Raw genomic sequence first — 21,158 nt, 5'->3', positions numbered from 1 at the left:
AGGGAATTCACTAGAAAACAGCATGGATTAAAACAGGTAAGAATAAACAGAATGCTAGTTTTGTCTGGTCCTGGTGGAATCAGATAAAACAAGAATAACTGTATCTACTACTTGGTTTAAAATTTTCTATGTGTCTATAATTTCCACCATTAGGATCTAGCTGTTAGAAATTTCTCAACTGCATTTTCCCAAAGCACTTTCCATCTTAATCATATTCTCCTATGTACTGCCAGCCAATACCCTTTCCCAAATCCCTTAGTGTCTCTGACTGCTGAAGAATGGCCGACGTGCTGAATAATATCTATAATACTCACGCCCAGATCAAAAGATTTTCTTGTGACAAAGATTCTTTCCTTTGATCAAACTTGAGTCAGGCTCCTCTGAGCCCTCTTCTCGATCCAGCCCCGACCTTGAGCTCTGTCCTTGCCATCTCATAGCTGAAGAAACTGAGCCTCATGTCTCATTGATTCAGGTTTTATCCTGCTTCTACTCTTTCGTTCTTTGCCAAGATCTGAGGAGACCCAAGTTGTTTCTTCACTCACTTCAGCAAAGATTAAAGTTGCTAATGGTAGCAAACACTGATTTTCGTTGTTTGATCAATTTCCCATAGCTTTTTGGTGGTTAATGGATGGGAACCACACACATGATAATGTTAAACTTTACCTGAGCCCTCAGTTCCCCAAACAAGCTATGGTTAAGAAATCTCCATCCCACACTTCTGTGTTGTGGGAAGTGGCTGACTGCAAAGAACCACCCTTCTTCATGGCTTAGACAGACTCATGAATGCCCCCCTCGCTTACCTCTAACAAGGCCAGACACAGACCCCATTCTTTGCCTCATAATGATTAGCTGAACTGTACCCACTGACAAAATCTCAACCACATGCCTGCTAATTTGACCAAATATTAGTTATGCTTCTCTCCTTCCCCCAGACCCCTGAACTTTGAGCCACTTTCAGCCTGAGCCAGCATCAGCATGTGTAACAAGCCCTTCTTTTAACAGCCCCTCCTGAGAATCAACACTTCCTGTTCAATTGTTCCATCACACTACCGGCTCGTCCTACTCCCCCATTCCCGGCTCTGTCTAACTTTGCTTCTCTCTCCGTATAAAAGAAAATTCCTTTGCACCTGCTCTTCAAGAGGCTTACAGATCTTAAGATTGCAGTGCCCTTGCTATTGCGTTAGTCCTCCTCCTATTGTAACAGGCCCTTTCTCTTATTACAATAATCCTTTTGAATGAAGTCTCTCCTTACCTAAGTCCAGATTTGTTTTTAAGTCACAGAATGTACGGAAACCCACCCAGTTCCAGTCTGATTCATTCTTCCAGACAAGAAACAAGCAAACTGACCATGGATGACGGGAGGGCATCAATACTGACTGTAGGATGCATGATGGTGAAAACAGGTGGTAGCCTCTTCATATGGAAGCATATAGCTACGCCTTCGCTTCCCCACTGTTGTATAAAAAAGACTTTGGCTGATCTTTGTTGTCAGTTCCTGGCAGGGAGCCTCTAAGCCCTTAGAATTCCCCTAATGATAGGAATGTCTTTGTTATTCATGGTGGACCCCTCAGATCACACCTAAGTTTTTGCTTAACGAGATGACTCATGGTGGGCCCTAGATAGTTTCAGGATGGGCTGGCCATGCCAGAAAGACCAACCATGAGTTTAGAAAGTTGGGGCTTTGAGCCATCTGATATCAGTCTGACCTCCTGGGGTGGGGATACTGGAAGGTGGAGACTGAGTTCAACCACATCATGTGGCCAACAATTCTATTAATCATGCTTATTGATGAAACCACACTAAACACGCTGAGCACTGAAGCTCAGGTCAGCTTCCTGGTTGGTGACAGAGAGTGACATGCTGGGAGGGTGATGCATCCTGGGGACACAGAAGTGTCAGGTTGGGGACCCTTGGAGACCTTGCCCTATGTGTCCCTTCTTTCATCTGGTCCTTATTTGTATCCTTCATAATAAAAGGTAATTGTAAGTATGGTGCTTTCCTGAATTCTGTGAGTTTTTCTAGTGAATTATTGAACCTGAGGGGGAAGTAGGAACCTGAGTTTGTAGTCAGTTGGTCAGAAGTGTAAGTGGCTTTGGGGCCCCCCCAGTATGTGGCTGGTGTCCTGAAGTGAGGTCAGTTTGTGGGGGCTGTGCCCCTACCCTGTGAGATTTGGCCTAACTCTGGGTAGTTAGTATCTGAATTCCACCCACCCACCTGCCCCAGAAGTGGTTTTATAGTTCTCTACATTCCTGTTTGGAAAGTAATTTAAGTCTTCGAGCTTCCGTTCACAAGCAGTGATGTGAACAAAAGAAAAAGAGAAGAGAATGATATTCCCAACAGAATCTATTGCTCCCCAAGCACTCACATTTCCACAACGCTGTCCATCTGGAGGTGGAACAAGAGGAGGGCCTGTAATGGCCCAGGCCCCAATTCTGCCCTTAGGCTCGTGTGACTCTGTATTACCAACTACCCATCTCCCACAGCTCAGATCATACACATATCTGCAAATGGGGCCATGGGGATTGAAGAGCATGTGGTTAGTAATAAGTACCCACTCGCCTACTGAACCACCATTCCTGCCAAAGCTTCCTGCCATCCATAAGCAGAATTAAACCAGAAGTCTTCCTAAATATGAAAAAACATAGGTCAATGGCATCACCTGAGGGAGTCTGGCCACTTGTCCTCTGAAATACTGCTTAGCAGCTTCTGGAATGATCTAAAGAGCTCTACTTTGCTGATTCGGGATCTGTTTGGAAAAAGAAGACCAAGAAGATTTATTAAGTGTTTACTATGTATCAGGCCCCTATCAAAGATACTGGGTTTCACATGGTATCTTTTTAGGTCTGAAGGTCCTGAGCCCCCATTTTCACCTTCTTGCACTTGGCAAGAAGAAAAATCCAGACCCAAGAGTCTGATGAGGTTGAGGGACAAAACTGATTCTCATCTTAAGAAATGTTATCAGGGACTTCCCTGGTGGTGCAGTGATTAAGAATCCACCTGCCAATGCAGGGGACACGGGTTCCATTCCTGGTCTGGGAAGATCCCACATGCCATGGAGCAACTAAGCCCACGTGCCACAACTACTGAAGCCTGCGTGCCTAGAGCCCATGCTCCGCAACAAGAGAAGCCACCGCAATGAGAAGCCTGAGTACCGCAACAAAGAGTAGCCCCCGTTCACTGCAACTAGAGAAAGCCCATGTGCAGCAACGAACACCCAATGCAGCCAAAACAAACAAACAAACAAAAAACCCCAAAACTCTCAAGAAATGTTACCAGCAGTGAAATCATCAAGGTGACGGGCTGAAATGGGGTAAAGACAGAGGGGATTACTAAATTTTGCCCCCAAGGATACCCATCAGCTATGTTTGGCTTCCTCCTTTCAAGGGAGCTGGCCCCTTGGGTAACAATGCTTACAAAGCTTTGGGACTTCCCTGACGGTCCAGTGGTTAAGGCTGCACTTCCACTGCAGGGGGCACCGGTTCCATCCCTGGTCGGGGAACTAAGATCCCGCATGCCACATGGCGTGGCCAAGAAAAAAAAAAAATCAGGAATAATACAAGGATACTTGCTATCACTGCTTTTATCCAACATTATACAGAAGGTCTGGCCAGTAAGACAAGAAATAAAAGGAATAAAGATTGAAAAGCAAAAAACAAGTCATTATTCGTAGATGATTGTGATATTGTCAGTTCTGGTCAGCACAATAAGTCAAGAAAAAAAAATAAAAGGAGTGGAGGTTTGGAAAGGAAATACTATTTGCAAAAGATAGACTATGTTCAAAAATTCCGAAAGAATGCCCAGATACATTAGTAGAATAATAAGAGTTAGCAAGGCTGCTGGATACAAACATTAATTGTAAGAGAAATAAACAACAACAAAAAAGTTGATTGCAGTAGCAATGACCAGAAAATGAAATGAAAGGAAATTACTTAAAACAGCATCTGTGGTAGCCAATCTCTGAATGGTGATTCTTACCTCCTGGAATTCATGCCATTATGCAATCCCGCCCCACACCGAATAGGGGTTATGTGAATAACCATTAGGAGATTGGGTTGGAGTGTGACTTCTGAGGCTACTCACAAAAGACTCTGTGGCTTCTGCCTTGCTCTGTTGGATTGCTTGCTCTGGGGAGAAACCGGCCATCATGTTGTAAAGATGAATACTTGTAGGACTATGGAGAGACCCAAATTGAGAGGAACTGAGGCCTCCTGCGAGCAGCCAGCACTGACTGACCTTGCAGCCACATGAGTGAGCCATTTTGAAACTGGATCCTCCAGGCCCAGTCAAGCCTTTGATGACTGTAGTCTTGGTTGACATAATGGATTGCAACCTCATAAGCCCCTGAGTCAGAATTATCCAGCTAAGCTCCTCCCAAATTCCTGATGCACAGAGACTGTGAAATAATAAATGTTAATTGTTTTTTTAAGCCACTAGGTTTTTTTTTGGGGGGGGGTGTAATTTGTTACACAGCAACAGATAACTAATACATCATTCAAGAAATAAATCTAATAAAAGATGTGAAAATTTATGTGAAGAAAATCATAAAACTTTACTGAAATATATGTAAGAAGACCTAAATAAGTGAACATTCAAAACTGCTTGTTTTAAATTTGGGGCACAACTGCCAATTTGGCACCAGCATTATATAAAAAGATATACACCATATTCCTGGTTTGAAGACTTAACAATAAAAAATGTCAATTCTCCCCAAACTGAACTTTAAATTTAAAAGTCTAAGAAAAGCCAAGACACTCTTGAAAGACAAGGCAAGAGGACTTTCCCTAACAGATATCATCTTATTATAAAACTACAGTTATTAAGAGTATGGTTTTGGTGCAGGGAAAAACAAACAAACCAATGGAACAGAACAGAATGCCCAGAAACAGATCTATCTATCTATCTATCTATCTATAAAATACAGCTATTCTATATAATACAGATACATACAGATATTCTACATTTGATATGTGTTCACTTAAAACATGTAGATTTCAATAAAATTACTACAGTTTCTTTTTCTATCAAGAGTAGAAAATAAAATGAGTTTCTCTGACAGAGAGCTTGTATTGTATATGAGAGTCTTTTATACATACTATGTATTGGGTCATTGCAGGTGGACTAGAAAGATGGTAGAGAAATGATATTTCTCATATTTTTTTTCCATTCAATTAATAAAGTGGTCTGGTAGAGCTAATAAGGAGTTGTAGCTAAAGCTGCCACTAAGTAAGAACTGTCAGATTGAAATATCAATCCCCTTGAACTGAAAACTTAAATTATAGAACTAAAATACTGTGCAAGTGTTTATATGACTGCACTAGAACTGAAAATTATTACTCAAGAAGAAAATAATCTGACTGTTCAATATTAGTGAAAATATATCCAAAGGGTGGTCACCAAAGGCAACTGTAATGTTAAATCTTTTATTCATCTAGTAGTTTAAGTGTGAATAATACTGACTAATTCATATTGACTGATTAGACAATTAATTACTTTTACCCAAGCCTTACAGCTTTACATAATATTTTGTGTAGCTCATTCACTGGTGCACCAACTACTTATATGAAGCTAACACCTCAAGGACTTGTAAGAAACCATCAAACATACATGCTTCGAACATGGAGTTTAGATGCTGATGTTATTCTCCTGTAAAAGAACCAGCGCAATTTGAAGAGAAATTATTCTATATATTGGAGCAGGGAAGTGATGGTCCTGGAAAATCTCATACAGGACAAAGAAACGAGGCTCTCTGGCAGCTCCCTATGCTTTCTAGGCCTAAGCATAAAAAGAGAGACAATGAAGTTTATAGCTAATAGAAACATATTAAGAGTAAAGCCAGGAGGCCATGACCCTCAAAAAAGGGAGACTTAGAATTTTTTTCTTTTCAGACAACTAGCACTATATCAGGATTCGTTTTACCCAGTTGAAAACAAACATTATTTATGTTTTATTGTATGTATGTCTTCAGGTAGATAAGTTGATATGTTCACTGTTACTCAGAATCAAAGATTTCATCTCCAGATTCAAGACTCTGAAATTTTTGGTGACATGACCACACATTTTATTGCTCAAGAAGTCCAGAGAGTCTTACAGACTCAACATTTCCACTGTCCACATCACTCAGAATCAGCAAAAGAGGAACATCAAAAAATAAACTAATATCTTGCCCGGGATGCTCACATTTCCCTTTGAAATACTGATAGGTGAGCCCATGAGACTTTTGCTATAACCCAGTGGCTACCAATGTACAACTATGAGAGAAAATTTGGCTATATTATTACAGAGCATTAATGAAATATGTCAAGGCATTTCATTCACAAGCCTTAGTAATCAACCATGCCACGATCTGTAGTCTGGAGATGGGGTCCACTCAAGGTTCATTAAAGAAACACAACACTTAAACCTCACTGGAAGGTGGCACACTGGATTCTATTTACCACCAACACTGGGCGAAATGTCAAGGCCTCCAGTGTCACTGTGAAAAGCCATCAGTGACAGCTTAACAGCTTCTTGAGACCAGATCTGTAAAATGTTTTCAACATTATTCCCTCTGGAGGAGCAAATGGCACTTTCTCTTATGAATGCTTTTGGTCTAAGTCACCTCATGAGTAATGTTAAGGTGTTATATCTCCCTCCAGAGAAGTAAGACCTTTCTCAAGACTTGTTCAACAGCAGAACAGAGTGACCATAATAGTAATTCCTCTGTCAAAGAGGCCCACCCAAAAATAACCAATGATGTCATCTGTGGAGCAAAATAATCTTGGTGGCCGCTAGCTGCTATGCTCCAACAAGCCCTAGTTCCTTTTAACAGTGAGGATTACATTCTTAGATATTAGTCTTCCTGGTGAGCTGGTTAACACTACTGGTTGGTGTATCAAAGAGCTAGGAAAGCTATACATACATAATTTTTTAAAGATTACACATTCACATTTCAGCCTAGCCCTATCTTTATTCTAACATACTTAGACACGCTTAGTTTTTTTTTTTTTTAATCTCTTACCCTTCTCTTTTATAATCCAATGAGCCACGTAATGATCTCTCCAGGATGCTCTGGTAGCTCATCTGGGAAGGGAAGAGAATATGCCTCTTCAGGGCAAAGAGAATTTAAAAGGATTTGCCGGGCTTCCCTGGTGGCGCAGTGGTTGAGAGTCCGCCTGCCGATGCAGGGGACACGGGTTCGTGCCCCGGTCCGGGAAGATCCCACATGCCGCGGAGCGGCTGGGCCCGTGAGCCGTAGCCGCTGAGCCTGTGCGTCTGGAGCCTCTGCTCCGCAACGGGAGAGGCCACAACAGTGAGAGTCCCGCGTAACGCAAAAAAAATTAAGCTTCTTGAAAATGAGGGTCCTTTATCTGATTCCTGTTATTATCTCATTGTTTGCAATAAACACAAAGACTTAAAATAAAATATTACCTTTGAGTGTCGCACTAGTATTTTAAATGTTTCCAACATCCCAGTCTTGAGTTCATACTCTAGATCATTCTAAAAAAGGTGGTTCCAGGATAGCACTCAGGAATGAGAAGTGAGAAAAACCCACTCTCCCCAGCAGCTGTTGGTCTTTAAAATTAAAGTAACTTTGACCCTTTCAAACATAATGTGCAGGGGCTTCCCTGGTGGCGCAGTGGTTGAGAATCTGCCTGCCGATGCAGGGGACACAGGTTCGAGCCCCGGTCTGGGAAGATCCCACATGCCACGGAGCAACTAGGCCCGTGAGCCACAACTACTGAGCCTGTGCGTCTGGTGCCTGTGCTCCGCAACAAGAGAGGCCATGATAGTGAGAGGCCCGCGCACCGTGATGAAGAGTGGCCCCCACTTGCCTCAACTAGAGAAAGCCCTCGCACAAAAACGAAGACCCAACACAGCCAAAAAAAAAAAAAAAAAAAGTGTCTTAAAAAAACCCAAAACACATAATGTGCAGATTCATTTGATGACTGAAGAAGAAATCTATCTTAACAAGATGTCTACTGCAAGCCCTGTCATTCAATTTTCACAACATTCCCGTGTGACAGATACTATGAGTTACCCTTGCTTTATTGTTAGGGAAGTTGAGGCCCAGAGAGGTAAAGTAATTTGCCCAATTCACACACTTGGGGGGAAAGGGAGCCAGGAATTAAACATCAGTCTCTTGAACTGCAAAGCTTCTGCTCTTTCCACCATGAACTTACTCCTGTATGGAGTCTGCCTTCTAAATGGAGAGACATCCACAACATGTCAGATACCTCAGATCATCTACTCCAATATCCTTGTTTTACAGATATGAACACACTGAGGCCCAGAGAGCTACTGGACTTGTCCAAAGTCACCTGACAACTGGAGACGGAGCCAGGGTGAGAACACGGGGCACTCCCAATCACACATAAAACACTGACATATTGGGATAAACTGGAAAACAGCACTTTAGGAATCTGGAGAAAAGATGGTAATTTTGAACCAGAAAGAAGTCGTAAGGAAAGCTTTTAAGGTAAAAGATGGTGTAGGTTCACAGTGAAGAGCATTTAGACTTGAGCAAAGCAGCAAACTGAAGCCACAGGCAGGTGGGTGGGGCCAGTATGGGTTGCTGCTAGCCTGTCACTTACAGTAAAGGCAGAGCTCAGCAGGAAGTGTGCTCCCTGTCCCTTGTGACCTGCTCTGCTCACACATCGTGGCCTGTGGTTAACTGCTGGTTCCCGGAGAGATGCAGACAATGGCCTGAAGCAGGGAGGCCCTTGAGAAAAAACTGGTTAAAAAATTTCTACCCCTAACAATTTTGTAAATACTACTCAATTCAACAGCTCAGGCCACCAAGAGGCAGGCTGGGTCTGCTGTATAGGCCATTTGAACCCTGCTTAGTGTCTGTGAAGAAAAAAACTTTTTTTTTTTTAAGTCTAAAAAGATGTAAGTTATTATTATTTCCATTGAGGGAGACAAATAAGCATGTCAAAAAGAAAAGAAACAAATCCACCTGTGAACTTTAATTACAATACAACTTTTTTTTTTTTTTTTTTGCAGTACGTGGGCCTCTCACTGTTGTGGCCTCTCCCGTTGCGGAGCACAGGCTCCGGACGCACACGCTCAGCGGCCATGGCTCATGGGCCCAGCCGCTCCACGGCATGTGGGATCCTCCTGGACTGGGGCACGAATTCGTGTCCCCCGCATCGGCAGGCGGACTCTCAACCACTGCACCACCAGGGAAGCCCCAATACAACTTTTTATAAGGGCATAATAAAGAAATGGAAAAGCCACTTAGAATGAAAAGAACTACCTATAAATTGTGGGAGTCCTACAACAGTCACTCAGAGGCAGCTCAATCCAAACAGATGGAAATGCCTTTGGTGGGGAGGCTGCTACCCCATAGCCCCACCCACCCTCGTGTTATTGCAGACCCTCTGTGGCTCACTGGGAGGGAAAAGCAGAGGGGGCAAGATGAACATTTAACAAAAGAAAAACCAATAAGGCAGATACATGAAACTCCAAACACACAATCATGAAACCCAAGTCTCATGTCCAACAGATCATATGCTCCACATTTCAATAAAAGCCAATCTGAAGATACGAAGTCTTGTTTTCATGGCACCCTTCTTGCCAGTCTGATTACTGTGCAGCTTCATAAATGATTCTCGGGTTCCAGCCTTGACCCACTAAACCAGAATCTCTAGTGGTAAAGCCCAAGAAAGTGTTCCTTTCAAAATCTTCCAGGGGAAAGAACAGTCTTTCCAAGAAATGCTGAGACAAGGACATCCACGTGCAAAAGAATGTAGTTGGATCCCTACCTCACACCTTATAAAAAATTAAATCAAAATGGATCAAAGTCCTAAACATAAAAGCTAAAACCATGAGAAGAAAACACAAAGTAAATCTTTGTGACAATGGTTTCTTACATATGATACTAAAAGCACAAACCATGAATTACAAAAATAGATAAAATGGACTTCCTTAAAATTTGAAACTTTTGTGCTTTAAAGGACACTTTCAAAAACTGAAAAGACAATCCACAGAACTGGAGAAATTATCTGAAATATATATCTGATAAAGGACTCATATCCAGAATATATAAAGAAATCTCTCAAATCAACAATGAAAAGACAAACCAATTTAAAAAATGGGCAAAAGATCTGAACAGATATTTCTTTAAAGAAGATATACAAATGGCTAATAAGTACAGGAAAAGATGCTCAACATCATTAGTTATTAGAGAAATGCAAATCAAAACCACAACGAAATAGAACTTAACACCCACTAAAATGATTACAAGACAGACAATAACAAGTGTTGGAAAGTATGCAGGATAATTGAAATACTCATACATTGCTGATGGAAGTTTAAAATGGTGCAGCTGTTATGTAAAACAGTTTGGCAGTTCCTCAGAAGTTAAACATAAGGTTATCCCATGACCCAGTAATCCCACTCCTAGGTATACCCAAGAGAGTTGAAAACAAATGTCCACCCAAAAGCTTGTATATGAATGTTCAGAGCAGAATTATTATTTATAATAGCCAAAAAGTGAAATAACCCAAATGCCCACCAAAGGATGAACAGATAGGGGCTTCCCTGGTGGCGCAGTGGTTGGGAGTCCGCCTGCCAATGCAGAGGACATGGGTTCGAGCCCTGGTCCGGGGAGATCCCACATGCCATGGAGCAGCTAGGCCCATGTGCCACAAATATTGAGCCTGCGCTCTAGAGCCTGCGAACCACGGCTACTGAAGCCTGCGCGCCTAGAGAAAGCCCGCGTGCAGCAATGAAGACCCAACGCAGCCAAAAAAAAAAAAAAAAAGAAAGAAAAAGAAAATGTTCTGGAATTAGAGGGTGGTGAGGTGTGAATGCACTGCCACCATCTCCTTCTGCCCCAATATGCTATACCTGGCTTGAAGGCGTCCGATTCCTTTCTTTGTTGTTCCCTGCAGAAAGCCATTGGCGGTGACATCCAGTGGCTGCTCAGGAACTGCACTCCAGCTGATGGCTATGAAAAGATAAGATTCTGGGGTTAAAACTGTTCAGTTTTCTGTAAATGTCAGAGGTATTTCAATAAAAATATTCCCCTACCACTGAAGACTCATGAGAGCTGGATATGATGCCAGAGACAGTGGCTGCCACTCTGATGCCTGGCCTCCAGAATACAACAGTATAAGTGGTTCATGATTCATCATCACCACCACCACCATCATCATCATCATAGCTAACAATCACTGAGTATTTATTATATGATGAACACAGTAAATGCATGAAACAGAATTTCTCGTTTATTCTTCGTAACAACGCTGACAAATGATATTCTTATCCGAAGATGAAGGAACTGAGGCTAAGAGAGGACAAGTTGCCCAGGGTCATAAAGAGTATGAACTTGACCCAGTGTGGGTATCTCCCGAGCCCATGCTATTGGCCACTTGAGTGGTAAACTGCTACCCCAGGCTGGGAGGATGCATTCCCTTCCAGGCCACTCTAATGTCCAGGGACAAGTTACTCCAGAGCAAGTGGAACATGGATCCCTTACCTGCCCCACAAGGAACAAGTCGGCCTTGGTTCTCAGCCTTTTTTGCCTGTACTGCACAGCGGCTCTGTTCAAATAGTAAATCTGACTGCTGTAGTTTCACTTCTTGAACTCCAAAGCCTTCAGGTAAAGCTGAGACATTCTGACACCTAAACGTGAGGGGAAAGGCATGTAGTTTAGGCTCACTCATCGAGAAAGAGAGTATCTTGGACTGTGGACCACATCACCACCCATGTCTCAGTGGGAGGCAAAGGCCTTAGAAGGTGTGTGGATTTATTTATTTATTTATGGGGAGGATGGTATAGGAGGTTGTGACAGAATAGAATCCAGATCCTATGAACCTTATGGCTGAAGAAAGATCTCTTCCATCACTCTGAAGTGACAGCTATAAACTGAGTCACCACCCCTCAGGGACTTCAGTAACACCGAACTCCATTTCTCATATTGGCTGTGAAAGATCTGAAAACCTTAAGAAGAAATACTAACCTGTCGGCATCAGCTTCCTAGGGAGTCCTTAAAACAGGCCAGAAAGCAAAATTAATATAAAAATAATATAAAAGCTTCATTTTTTTCTCTTGAATATTTCACACAAACTAGATGCCCACATGTAGTGGGTCTAGAGCTGAGCAGACAGCAACTTAAAGCCTTGGAATCAAGAAAACATGGAAAACAGAAAATGTCTTGGGCACAGTGCCTAGGATTGCCTTTCTTTTCTTAACATATTTATTGGCATATAGTTTATACACCATAAAATTCACCCATTTAAAGTTATAATTCAATTTTTTAAGTATAGTCACAGAGTTGTGCAACAAGCACTGCAATCTACATTTTCGTCACCCCGATGAGAAATCCTGCACCTAACGGCAGTCATTCACCATCCCCTTCTCCAGCCCCTGGCACCCATGAATCTACTTTCTGTCTCTATGGATTTGCCTATATTGGACATTTCACTCCATGAAACCATACAACGTGTGGCCTATTTCACTTAGCATAAGATTTTCAAGCTTCATCCATGTTGTGACATGTATCAGTCCTTCATTCCTTTTTGTGGCTGAGTAACATTCCACTGCAGGGAGCTACCGCCTTTTGTTTATCAATTCACCAGCTGATGGACATTTGGGTTGTTGCACATTTGGGCTATTATGACTAATGCTGCTATGAACATTCATGTACAACTTTTATGTGGATGTATGTCTTTATTTCTCTTGTGTATGTACCCGGGAGTGGAATTAGTGGGTCATATCCAAGAGTCAGCTTTAGGAGTGGTACATTTGACAAGGGCCCACAGGCCTCCTCTGGTCATGGCCTTATCTGCCCTCAGTCACTACAGCATTAATCAGGTTTGGCTGCCCTTCTTCAGGGAGACCACGCTTGAGTGGTCATCATTTATCTTTTTTTCTTTTTAAAAAATTAACACTAATGTCTGAAGGTTTTTAAACATTATAACAGCAATATATGCACACTGCAGAAAAATCAGAAAATAGAATAATCACAAAGAAGAAAAAAATCACCCATAATACCACAACTCAGTGGTAATCATATTAATACCTTGGTGTATATCCTCCTATAAATTTTTTCTATGGGCATATATACTTTAAGACCAAAACAAACTCGTTTTACCTTGTAAATTGCTCTTTAAACATTATGAGCATCTTTCCATGTTAAATATTCATCAGTATTAGTTGTAATAAAAATCACAATCTTCTATTGCTGGCCATTTCAGTGGTTTCCTCTTTTTTTTCCTTAAATTAGTACACACAAAGCTAAATATTTGAGCACTTTCTTAATTATTTCCTTAAAACAAATTCTTAACTCTTTGTACGTATTTATGTATGTCCAGGCTCTTTGCACATACTCTCAGACTGCTTTTTGGAAAGACTGTTCCCTCCCTGCCCTCTCACCTCCCAATCAGTGCTCTCTGCATGGCCTCCTGGCTGTACGGGCACTTCCCAATGACCACAGCTGACAGGTAGATGGGCTCTTCTAGGAAGTGCATCAACAGTGCCCCCTGGCATCCGAGGACATTCCACCGTGCCAGCTTGTCACTGCAGGACATGGAGCAAGTCCTGTCCCCCCGGCCTGGCTTCACTCGGAGCAGCCCCACCCGGTGATAGGCAGCACCAGGCTTCCCTGAGTCTCCAGCTTCTCCAGGCACACACTTGGCTCCAGTTCTATAAACGTCCACCACTTTGGCGCCACCGGGGGCCATTCCAGTGACAGTGGCTAGTTCCTCTGCAGTGAGATTAGAGCTGCTGACATCTGGTGAATTAGGGCCACTTTCCTGGTTGCCAAAACTCTGATGGTGAGCCATACCATCAGGAGTCCTGGGCTCAAGCCTCATCTTTTTGGTCACAGGACTATCTGAGTCTTCACATTTCCTTTTATCTTCAGGAGCTTCTAGGTTACCACTATCTTCTACTGCTGGATTATTGGCCCAATCTCTACTGACAGGACAGCAAGGCTGATCTTCAAACTCAAGCATTGGAATGATGGAGGCATCCCCACCTGTAGGAGAAGAAATCACTTAAACCAGTGGTTCTCAAAGTGAGGCCACCAGACCAGCCACATAAGCATCCCTTGGGAACTTGACAGAAATGCAAATTCTTGGGACCCACAGTAGCCCTGTTGAATCAGAAACTCTAGAGGTGGTACCCAGCAGTCTGTTTTAACAAGGTCTCCAGGTGATACTAATGCAACGTCAAGTTTGAGAACCACTGACTTAAATGAAGCTTAATTCTATTCTCCCAGCTACCTGAGATGAGTTAAGAACACTTGGCCAAACTTCCCTAACAAGAATTCTCTGAGGTTCTTGCTGAAGACCGTATCCTAGACCCAGTGAGCTAGCCTCTCTCAGTGGGAGGAGTCTTGAAAACTGAATTGTTTAACAAAGATCCCAGGTGATTCTTACCACAGAAGTTTTGGAAACACTAGATTAGACCAAGGTTTCTCAACCTCCACGTTGACATTCTGGGCCAGATAATTCTTTGCCACGGAGGCTTGCCCTATATATTACAGGATGTTTAGCAGCCTCCCTGGTCTCTACCTACTAGATACCAATAGCACCCCTGAGTCTGACAATCAAAAATGTCTGCAGATGCTGCCAAATGTCCCCTGGGCAGCAGAATGATCCTGAGTTGGGAACCCCTGGCTTAGAATGAGCACAGTTTCTCAAGTGCATTTTGTGGAATATTATTCCATAAGATGCCTTGGAAAACAAAAGTGGATGGTTGATTTCATGGTTAAATAAGTTTGGCAAATAATGCTCACAATTTCCCCATCTTGCATATCCTCACAGTAAAGACTCACAGTAAATTACACAACTGGTGTTTCCCCAAGCTGGTTTAGAGGTTTCTGACCCACTCTGTGTTTACAGGTAATCACAGAAAACCAGAGGTCAGTAAAAAGCACACCACCCCTGTGAGAAGGGAGCTTCTTCTTCAAACACTAATGTGTATTGCTTTTCTAAAGTGTGTAAATAATACGTCTGTGGTCTTTATAACCTAAGAGTGGGAAAGGCAAGAGATGCAGAAGTGGGAGTGTTGCCAGAGAGGCTGGCTGGCAGGCTTCCAGAGACCTCACAAGGTGACAGTGACTTTGGAGAATTCCCCAGGGCCCACCTCCCACTCTGAAGGCTCAGAGATTTGATCTTGACAGATGCCTGAACTCAAGAGGCTGACTCATGCTAATACAGCTCACAAGTACCAGTCTGAAGTAGCCAATCCAGGCACCAACTTATCAATTAGTAATGAGGAATAAATGTCAAGGGCGCCAAATAGTCACATTCTCTAGGTAGTGTTCTTTCTCTCTGCAGACAAACCATCGGTGGACATCACACTGTAAAAGATTACCCATCACCCTGGGAGTTAGATCAGTGGTTCTAAATTTTGATTTCAAAGACCAGTAAAATCTCCAGAAGATTTTAAGACAACTAGAGTGTTGACAACTTTTTATTCCACCAAGTAAGATCTTTAAAAATCCTATTTATCATTATTTTAAAAATGCATAAAAATCTCATAACCTTAAAATGGAAGGAAATTAGTGTTTTGAAAAACTCACTGAGTAGTCCTGATTTTTCTCATCTGGCCATGGACCAGTACACTCTCACAAAGCAGTACCAGCCTGGAGACCACTGATTTATGTCCTCTGATTAGGCGGTCAGGCCAGCTGTGATCTCCAGATGTATCTCTCTCCACAGGAATGCTACACCTCCCACTGGGATCAGCCAGGCCCTGGCTATTCAAAATGTGATACATGGGCCAATACCACTGGCACCACCTGGGAGTTGGTTAGAAATGCAGACCTCCGGCTCTACCCCAGACCTACTGAATTTGAATCTGCATTTTAACAAGATCCCTGGGTGATTTATATGCATATTACAGTTTGATAAGCACTGAGTTAGGAAACAACCTATCAGGGCACTGCTAAGAATAGAGTATGGATGAGTCCTCCCTCCCTCTGTATGTCATTTTCCTGTTCTTTCATAAGCTATATTTTATTTTTGAGTTATGATCTTCAGTTATTGTCTCTTAAGAGTGATCACCTATCTGCTCTAATTGCATAGTTAATTTTAAAATTTAATACTCAGGGGACAATATTATATCCTTATTTCAAAGTTTTTAGGGTGACGAAATTTTACTACCATCCCTGAACTGTTGTCTACAAAGGGTAGAAATTATTCCCAATTTTCAAGACAGAAAAACAAAGGAGAGAAAATCAGCCAGGTCTGGTCTTCCTGCCTAATGCAACCAGAGCACCTGAACATCCCCTTACAACTCATCAAAATTTACCTTAACTAACCATGACTGTCTACATTTCCTAAAAAACCAAAGGGTAAGCAAGGGACTAGTCTTATTCACTGCTACATAACCAGTATGTCACACTTGCCTGACAAGGAGTAGAAAATTTGTTTAATGAATGAATGAAATGAGTTTCAGGATAAATCACCATAGAACTCAGGGCTTTGGACCTCTAAGCCCTCTTGTTGGTTTTGGACCTTGTGGGGTCTCAGCTTTAAGCTTCCAAATCCTGCTTGGGAACTGAGAACTGAATAATAGTATGAGTGAAGCTCCCTCCACTTTTCCTTGGTAGAGACGTGATTAGGCACACTGGGCTGTTCACAAAAAGGGACTATAAATGGTTGTAGCTACACTTCATCTAAGGTGTTTTTTTGAGAAACTATGGATAAGACAACAATAAGGAAGCAGACAATGTAACATGAATCCAAAGGCATTAATATACTTACAGGGTGTATGGCTGGAGAAAAACACAAACAAGAGGTCTGGTCTGAGTTTCCACAGTTCTCTCTGAGTTCCTGGGACAAAGATGGAATCCTCCTTCAGGGTGGCTGCCAAGTGGAGCTGATGGAGAAGGTACCTAATGGGGTGCAGGATGTTATCAGAACGAACAACCAGTCTCTGTGGTAAAGGGAAAGACTCTGGTTGCGTGATTACTAAGAAAGAAAGAAAGATACTGCAGACCAATGGGACTGGTAGCGATTTGGAATTATGAGAATGACCTAGCCCAGTGATTCTCAAAATGCGGTTCCTGAAACAGCAGCATCAGCATCGGCTGGAATTTATTAGAAATGCAACTTATCAGGCTCCACCCGGATCTGCTGAATCAGAATCTCTGGGGATGGGCCCAGTTATCTGGGTTTTTTTTGTTTGTTTTCTTTTTTGTTTTTTTTGGCGGCCTCTCACTGTTGTGGCCTCTCTCGTTGCGGAGCACAGGCTCCGGACACGCAGGCTCAGCGGCCATGGCTCACGGGCCCAGTGGCTCCGCGGCATGTGGGATCTTCCCGGACCGGGGCATGAACCCGCGTCCCCTGCATTGGCAGGTGGACTCTCAACCACTGCGCCACCAGGGAAGCCCTGGGTTTTAACAAACCCTCTAGGTGATTCTGATGCACATCAAGCATGAGAACCACTGTCTAGACGAGCACTATTTTAAGTGCAGTTCAGAGGCCTACATAATCAGTATTACCTAGGAGCTTATTAGAAATGCATATTCTGGGGCCCCCACCCAAGCTAAATCAGACTCTTTTGGGATATAGCTTTACCTTTGGAAGCTCCTTCTGGCTATGACCTCAGCATGGCTATCATTGAGGATGTCTCCTGTGGCAAAGACAGGACATTAGTGAAAACATATGGAACCTGGAGATTCCCTGGTTCCTAAAAGCAGAACATAGTAGCTTCTCCCAGCACCCAGAATGACCACGTAGCTCCTGGAGGGCTTTGCCTGAAAGTTTTACAATCATTACTGGCAAAGCATTTACAGCAGGGTTTCCTCAACTACTGACATTTAGGGTTGGAAAATGCTTTGTTGAATGGGGCAGGGGGGCGCTGTCCTGGGCTTTGCAGGATGTTTAGCAGCATTCCTGGCCTCTACTCACTACAGACCACTAGCATATTCCCCTCTCCCCAGTTTTGACAACGAAAATGTCTCCACATATTGCCTAATGTCTCCTGGAGGGCAAAATCTCCCCTAGCTGAGAACCCCTGATTTATAGGGAAATCTTTATCTGGAGGAGAAGAGTCCAGATCTTTTGTACCCTCATGCCATACTTGTGCTCATAGTGATAAAATTCCATCGAATTCTATCAATAGTGGTCCTGGAACAGCTTCATCATATCCAGGAGGAAAGGCTAGGAGAATGAGGAAAGCAAACTGGAGGAGGAATCTGTTAACTGGCAACCAGAAGGTGAAGATGCCAGACCTCTAAGGGATTTCCATATTCTTTCTGGTGCCAAAATCTCCATTTAATTAAAGATTGCTTTGTGGGGCTTCAGATCTAATATGGAATAGCTAAGCCCAGGCAACTTTTGGTTTGAGCATGAAAATACTGGCCAACTTTCAAGCCACTCAGAAAGATGTTCTTGGTGGCCTTTGCTTCCACAGCTTACTTCCATTCTTTAAATGAGTTCTGTCCTTTCAAGTGGAGCGACAGTCAGTGGGAAATGAAAGGTCAGCCACCTAGCGATATTGCCCCTTTGCTCTGCCGAGAAGAGGAACGGATGACATGCACACGGGTTTCCAAAAGCTCCCTAACAGGCCCTGTTCAGACCCCACCGGGGCTTACCGCTCTTCCTCATTTTGGACTGGCCTATGCATTTGGTTCCTGTTCCCATTGAGACAACTTCCTTTGTCACTGAGGGGGAAAAAAAAATCATTAAGTGTGCTCTCAGAATCTGAATGATCTATAGGTTTAATAAGTCTGCACATTGAGTCCCCCAAAGGCTGACTCAACTGTGCACTGCGTTTCCAGCACGGCCATCTACCACCACCAGAGGTACCCCGCCCCCTGGCGGGGAGCAGCGGAACATGCCCAACATCGCGGTTTACAGCCAACCGCCATCGTCCCTGCCTAGCCCTGTGTAGTTCTACCATCTCCTACAGGGAGAGACAGTGTTCCAGGGAGAAAAGGTCTCACCTTGCACCGGTCTGTCAGGGCGGTCGCAGGCCTGCTCAGCTGTAGGTTGTATCTTCACCACGGCTGCCAGCAACGTCCACTCGCGGTTGGGCTCAGGCTTCCCTTGCTTGGGCAGCATGCTCCCATAGTGCTCATAACAGAGCCGCGCAATCTCATCCGCGGTCCACATGGTGTGAGCTGGTGCTGAGGCCCTGATCAAAACCCACAACCATCAGAAGGGCAGAAAGGAGAACGAATGCAAGATGCTAAAACCCTGCACTGGTGCTTCAACAGGCATTCAGATATAGCCCATTCATGTTCATACTGAGGTTTCTCAGTTCAGAACCCTATGTATCATCTTCTCCTACTACCCCTCTGCCTTCTTTTCATCTTTAATGAAAGACTAAAGAAGTCCCAAATCTCACAACACCAGAAGATACCCTATTTCTTCAAGCTGCTTTTTTTCTTCTTCTAATGTTATATATTTGACATGTTTCTAATGAATCTGAACCTAACTACTCAAAATGAAAGCATATGAGAGGGAAGTATCCTTGTTACTCCAATTTTCATTTGGAAATAGCATGTAAAATAGCTGAGGCTGCAGACCTCAGCTTGCTTGGGACAGACTCTCACCATACAAAGTTTTATCTTTCCGGGGAGGTGGTTTTTCTTTTCCGTCCTCTTTTTCAGACGTTTTACTTGTCATTCCGTCATAGCAGATAGTTTACCTCCCTCTAGTAAACCTCCACTGATGCCCCCATCAGGAAAGCAACCTTTTAATTTCTTCTACAGCGTTTTATGATGCAGAGGGGAGAAGTGACAAGAGTCTAGTGGTTTCTCACCAGTCAAGTGTTCTGCTTCTCAGAGTGTGTCCTTTGGAGTTAGCATTTCCGGATTCTCATCCTGCTTTTGCTACAAAGTAACTGTGCGATACTGTGTAGATTACTTAACCTTTCTGTATCATCTGATAATAGAGACAGTAGTATGTAATCCACTGGAATTACTGCGAGGCTTAAATAATTACAAAAAGCAATTGGTACAACGTTGAGCATAATTAATGTCAACTGAGATTAATATTACAAAAAAGAACACTTGAATTTCCTGATTGATTTGCCTTGGGCTCCTTATCAGGTAGTGGAACTGTAATGGACAGGTAAAACCATGAGTAAGAAACCATGAAGCAGATCAGACCTAAAAAAGGCCTAGAGTACTTCCCTGGAAACTCTCTCACTCTTGACTCTATGGATGCTCACTCAGTGACCTCATTTGGACTCAAATGTATGAAAAGCTTCCTAGTAGAAAATAAGATCATATGGTGATGGACAAAGCCAGACATGTCACCAAAAACAAACAAACAAACAAAAAAGGCTCTACTGAACCCCAATGCATATAGCAGACAACTGACTTTTCTACAACGAGAAAAATTGCGTTGTGTTAAATTAATTAAACAAGGAAGCCATTAGATTGATGAGGCTCTAATGCTGTGGTGGCCTATTTAAGCAAACCAAGATCTAAGCATGTTGGGCTTCCCTGGTGGCACAGTGGTTAAGAATGCGCCTGCCAACGCGGAGGACACGGGTTTGAGCCCTGGTCCGGGAAGATCCCACCTGCCGCGGAGCGACTGGGCCCATGCGCCACAACTACTGAGCCTGCGCTCTTGAGCCTGTGAGCCACAACTACTGAAGCCCACACGCCTAGAGCCAGTGCTCCACAACAGGAGAGACCACCGCAATGTGAAGTCCGTGCACCACGACGAAGAGTAGCCCCTGCTCACCACAACTAGAGAAAGCCCGCGCACAGAAACAACGACCCAACACAGCCAAAAAATAAATTAATTAAATTAAAAAAAAAAAAAGAAAAGCTAAGGTAATTCGGCTGCCAGAGGAGAAAAGCCTTTAGAGGGGTTGAAAGTGAAGCCCACTTCCCTTAGACCCCCTCCTCAATATCCTCCAGGGGCCCGGGTGGGGCCCATTAGGAGACTCTAGGCCCCTGCAGCAGGGACAACGTGCGTGCCTGCCCCCTTGGGCTTTGTGGGATGCTGCCGAGAGGCCACGCGCCCCGCTCTCGTCCGCAGCATGAGCTCTCTGCACGGGGGGACGTTGGCATTTCCCTGAAAGGAGCAGCATTTTCCCACCGGACGCGCGGTGCGAGAGGCGCGGTCCTGATATCCTCTCCCCACACAAAAAGGGCTCCGGAAAGTCGGACAGAGGGGACCTCACCCAGGACCCCCAAGGTCCCCCTTATTTGCGCGCCCTCGGCCGCACGACGCCACCCCCTTCACAGACGCTCCCCT

General features: G+C 43.5%; 1 protein-coding gene across 10 annotated transcripts in view; it reads right to left on the bottom strand.

Annotated features, from left to right (window-relative positions):
- The window catches only part of ADAT1 (adenosine deaminase tRNA specific 1), a 45,374-nt gene that overhangs the window by 24,124 nt on the left and 92 nt on the right, over window positions 1–21,158 (bottom strand). For 3 of the 10 annotated variants that reach the window (XR_004485074.2, XR_004485073.2, XM_004273288.4), the window contains exons 1-9: window positions 19,708–21,157; window positions 18,887–19,077; window positions 18,536–18,604; window positions 17,517–17,571; window positions 16,701–16,831; window positions 13,360–13,963; window positions 11,462–11,607; window positions 10,831–10,930; window positions 2,660–2,746 (exon numbers count right to left, since the gene is read on the bottom strand). Coding sequence is in view for 8 of the 10 variants with exons in the window: in XM_004273288.4 (XP_004273336.2) it covers window positions 2,660–2,746; window positions 10,831–10,930; window positions 11,462–11,607; window positions 13,360–13,963; window positions 16,701–16,831; window positions 17,517–17,571; window positions 18,536–18,604; window positions 18,887–19,055 (1,361 nt within the window). In the remaining 2 variants the exon portion in view is untranslated. Of the gene's footprint in view, window positions 1–2,659; window positions 2,747–6,034; window positions 7,477–10,830; window positions 10,931–11,461; window positions 11,608–13,359; window positions 13,964–16,700; window positions 16,832–17,516; window positions 17,572–18,535; window positions 18,605–18,886; window position 21,158 lie in introns of those variants that run through there. The other 7 variants (XM_033434397.2, XM_033434395.2, XM_033434391.2 and 4 more) reach the window with 6 other exon arrangements.

The sequence above is a fragment of the Orcinus orca genome, chromosome 20 (genome assembly GCF_937001465.1).
Source record: "Orcinus orca chromosome 20, mOrcOrc1.1, whole genome shotgun sequence".
NCBI lineage: Eukaryota > Metazoa > Chordata > Mammalia > Artiodactyla > Delphinidae > Orcinus > Orcinus orca.
The sequence above is the reverse complement of the archived record's forward strand: the minus strand, read 5'-3'. Positions and strand labels throughout refer to the sequence as shown.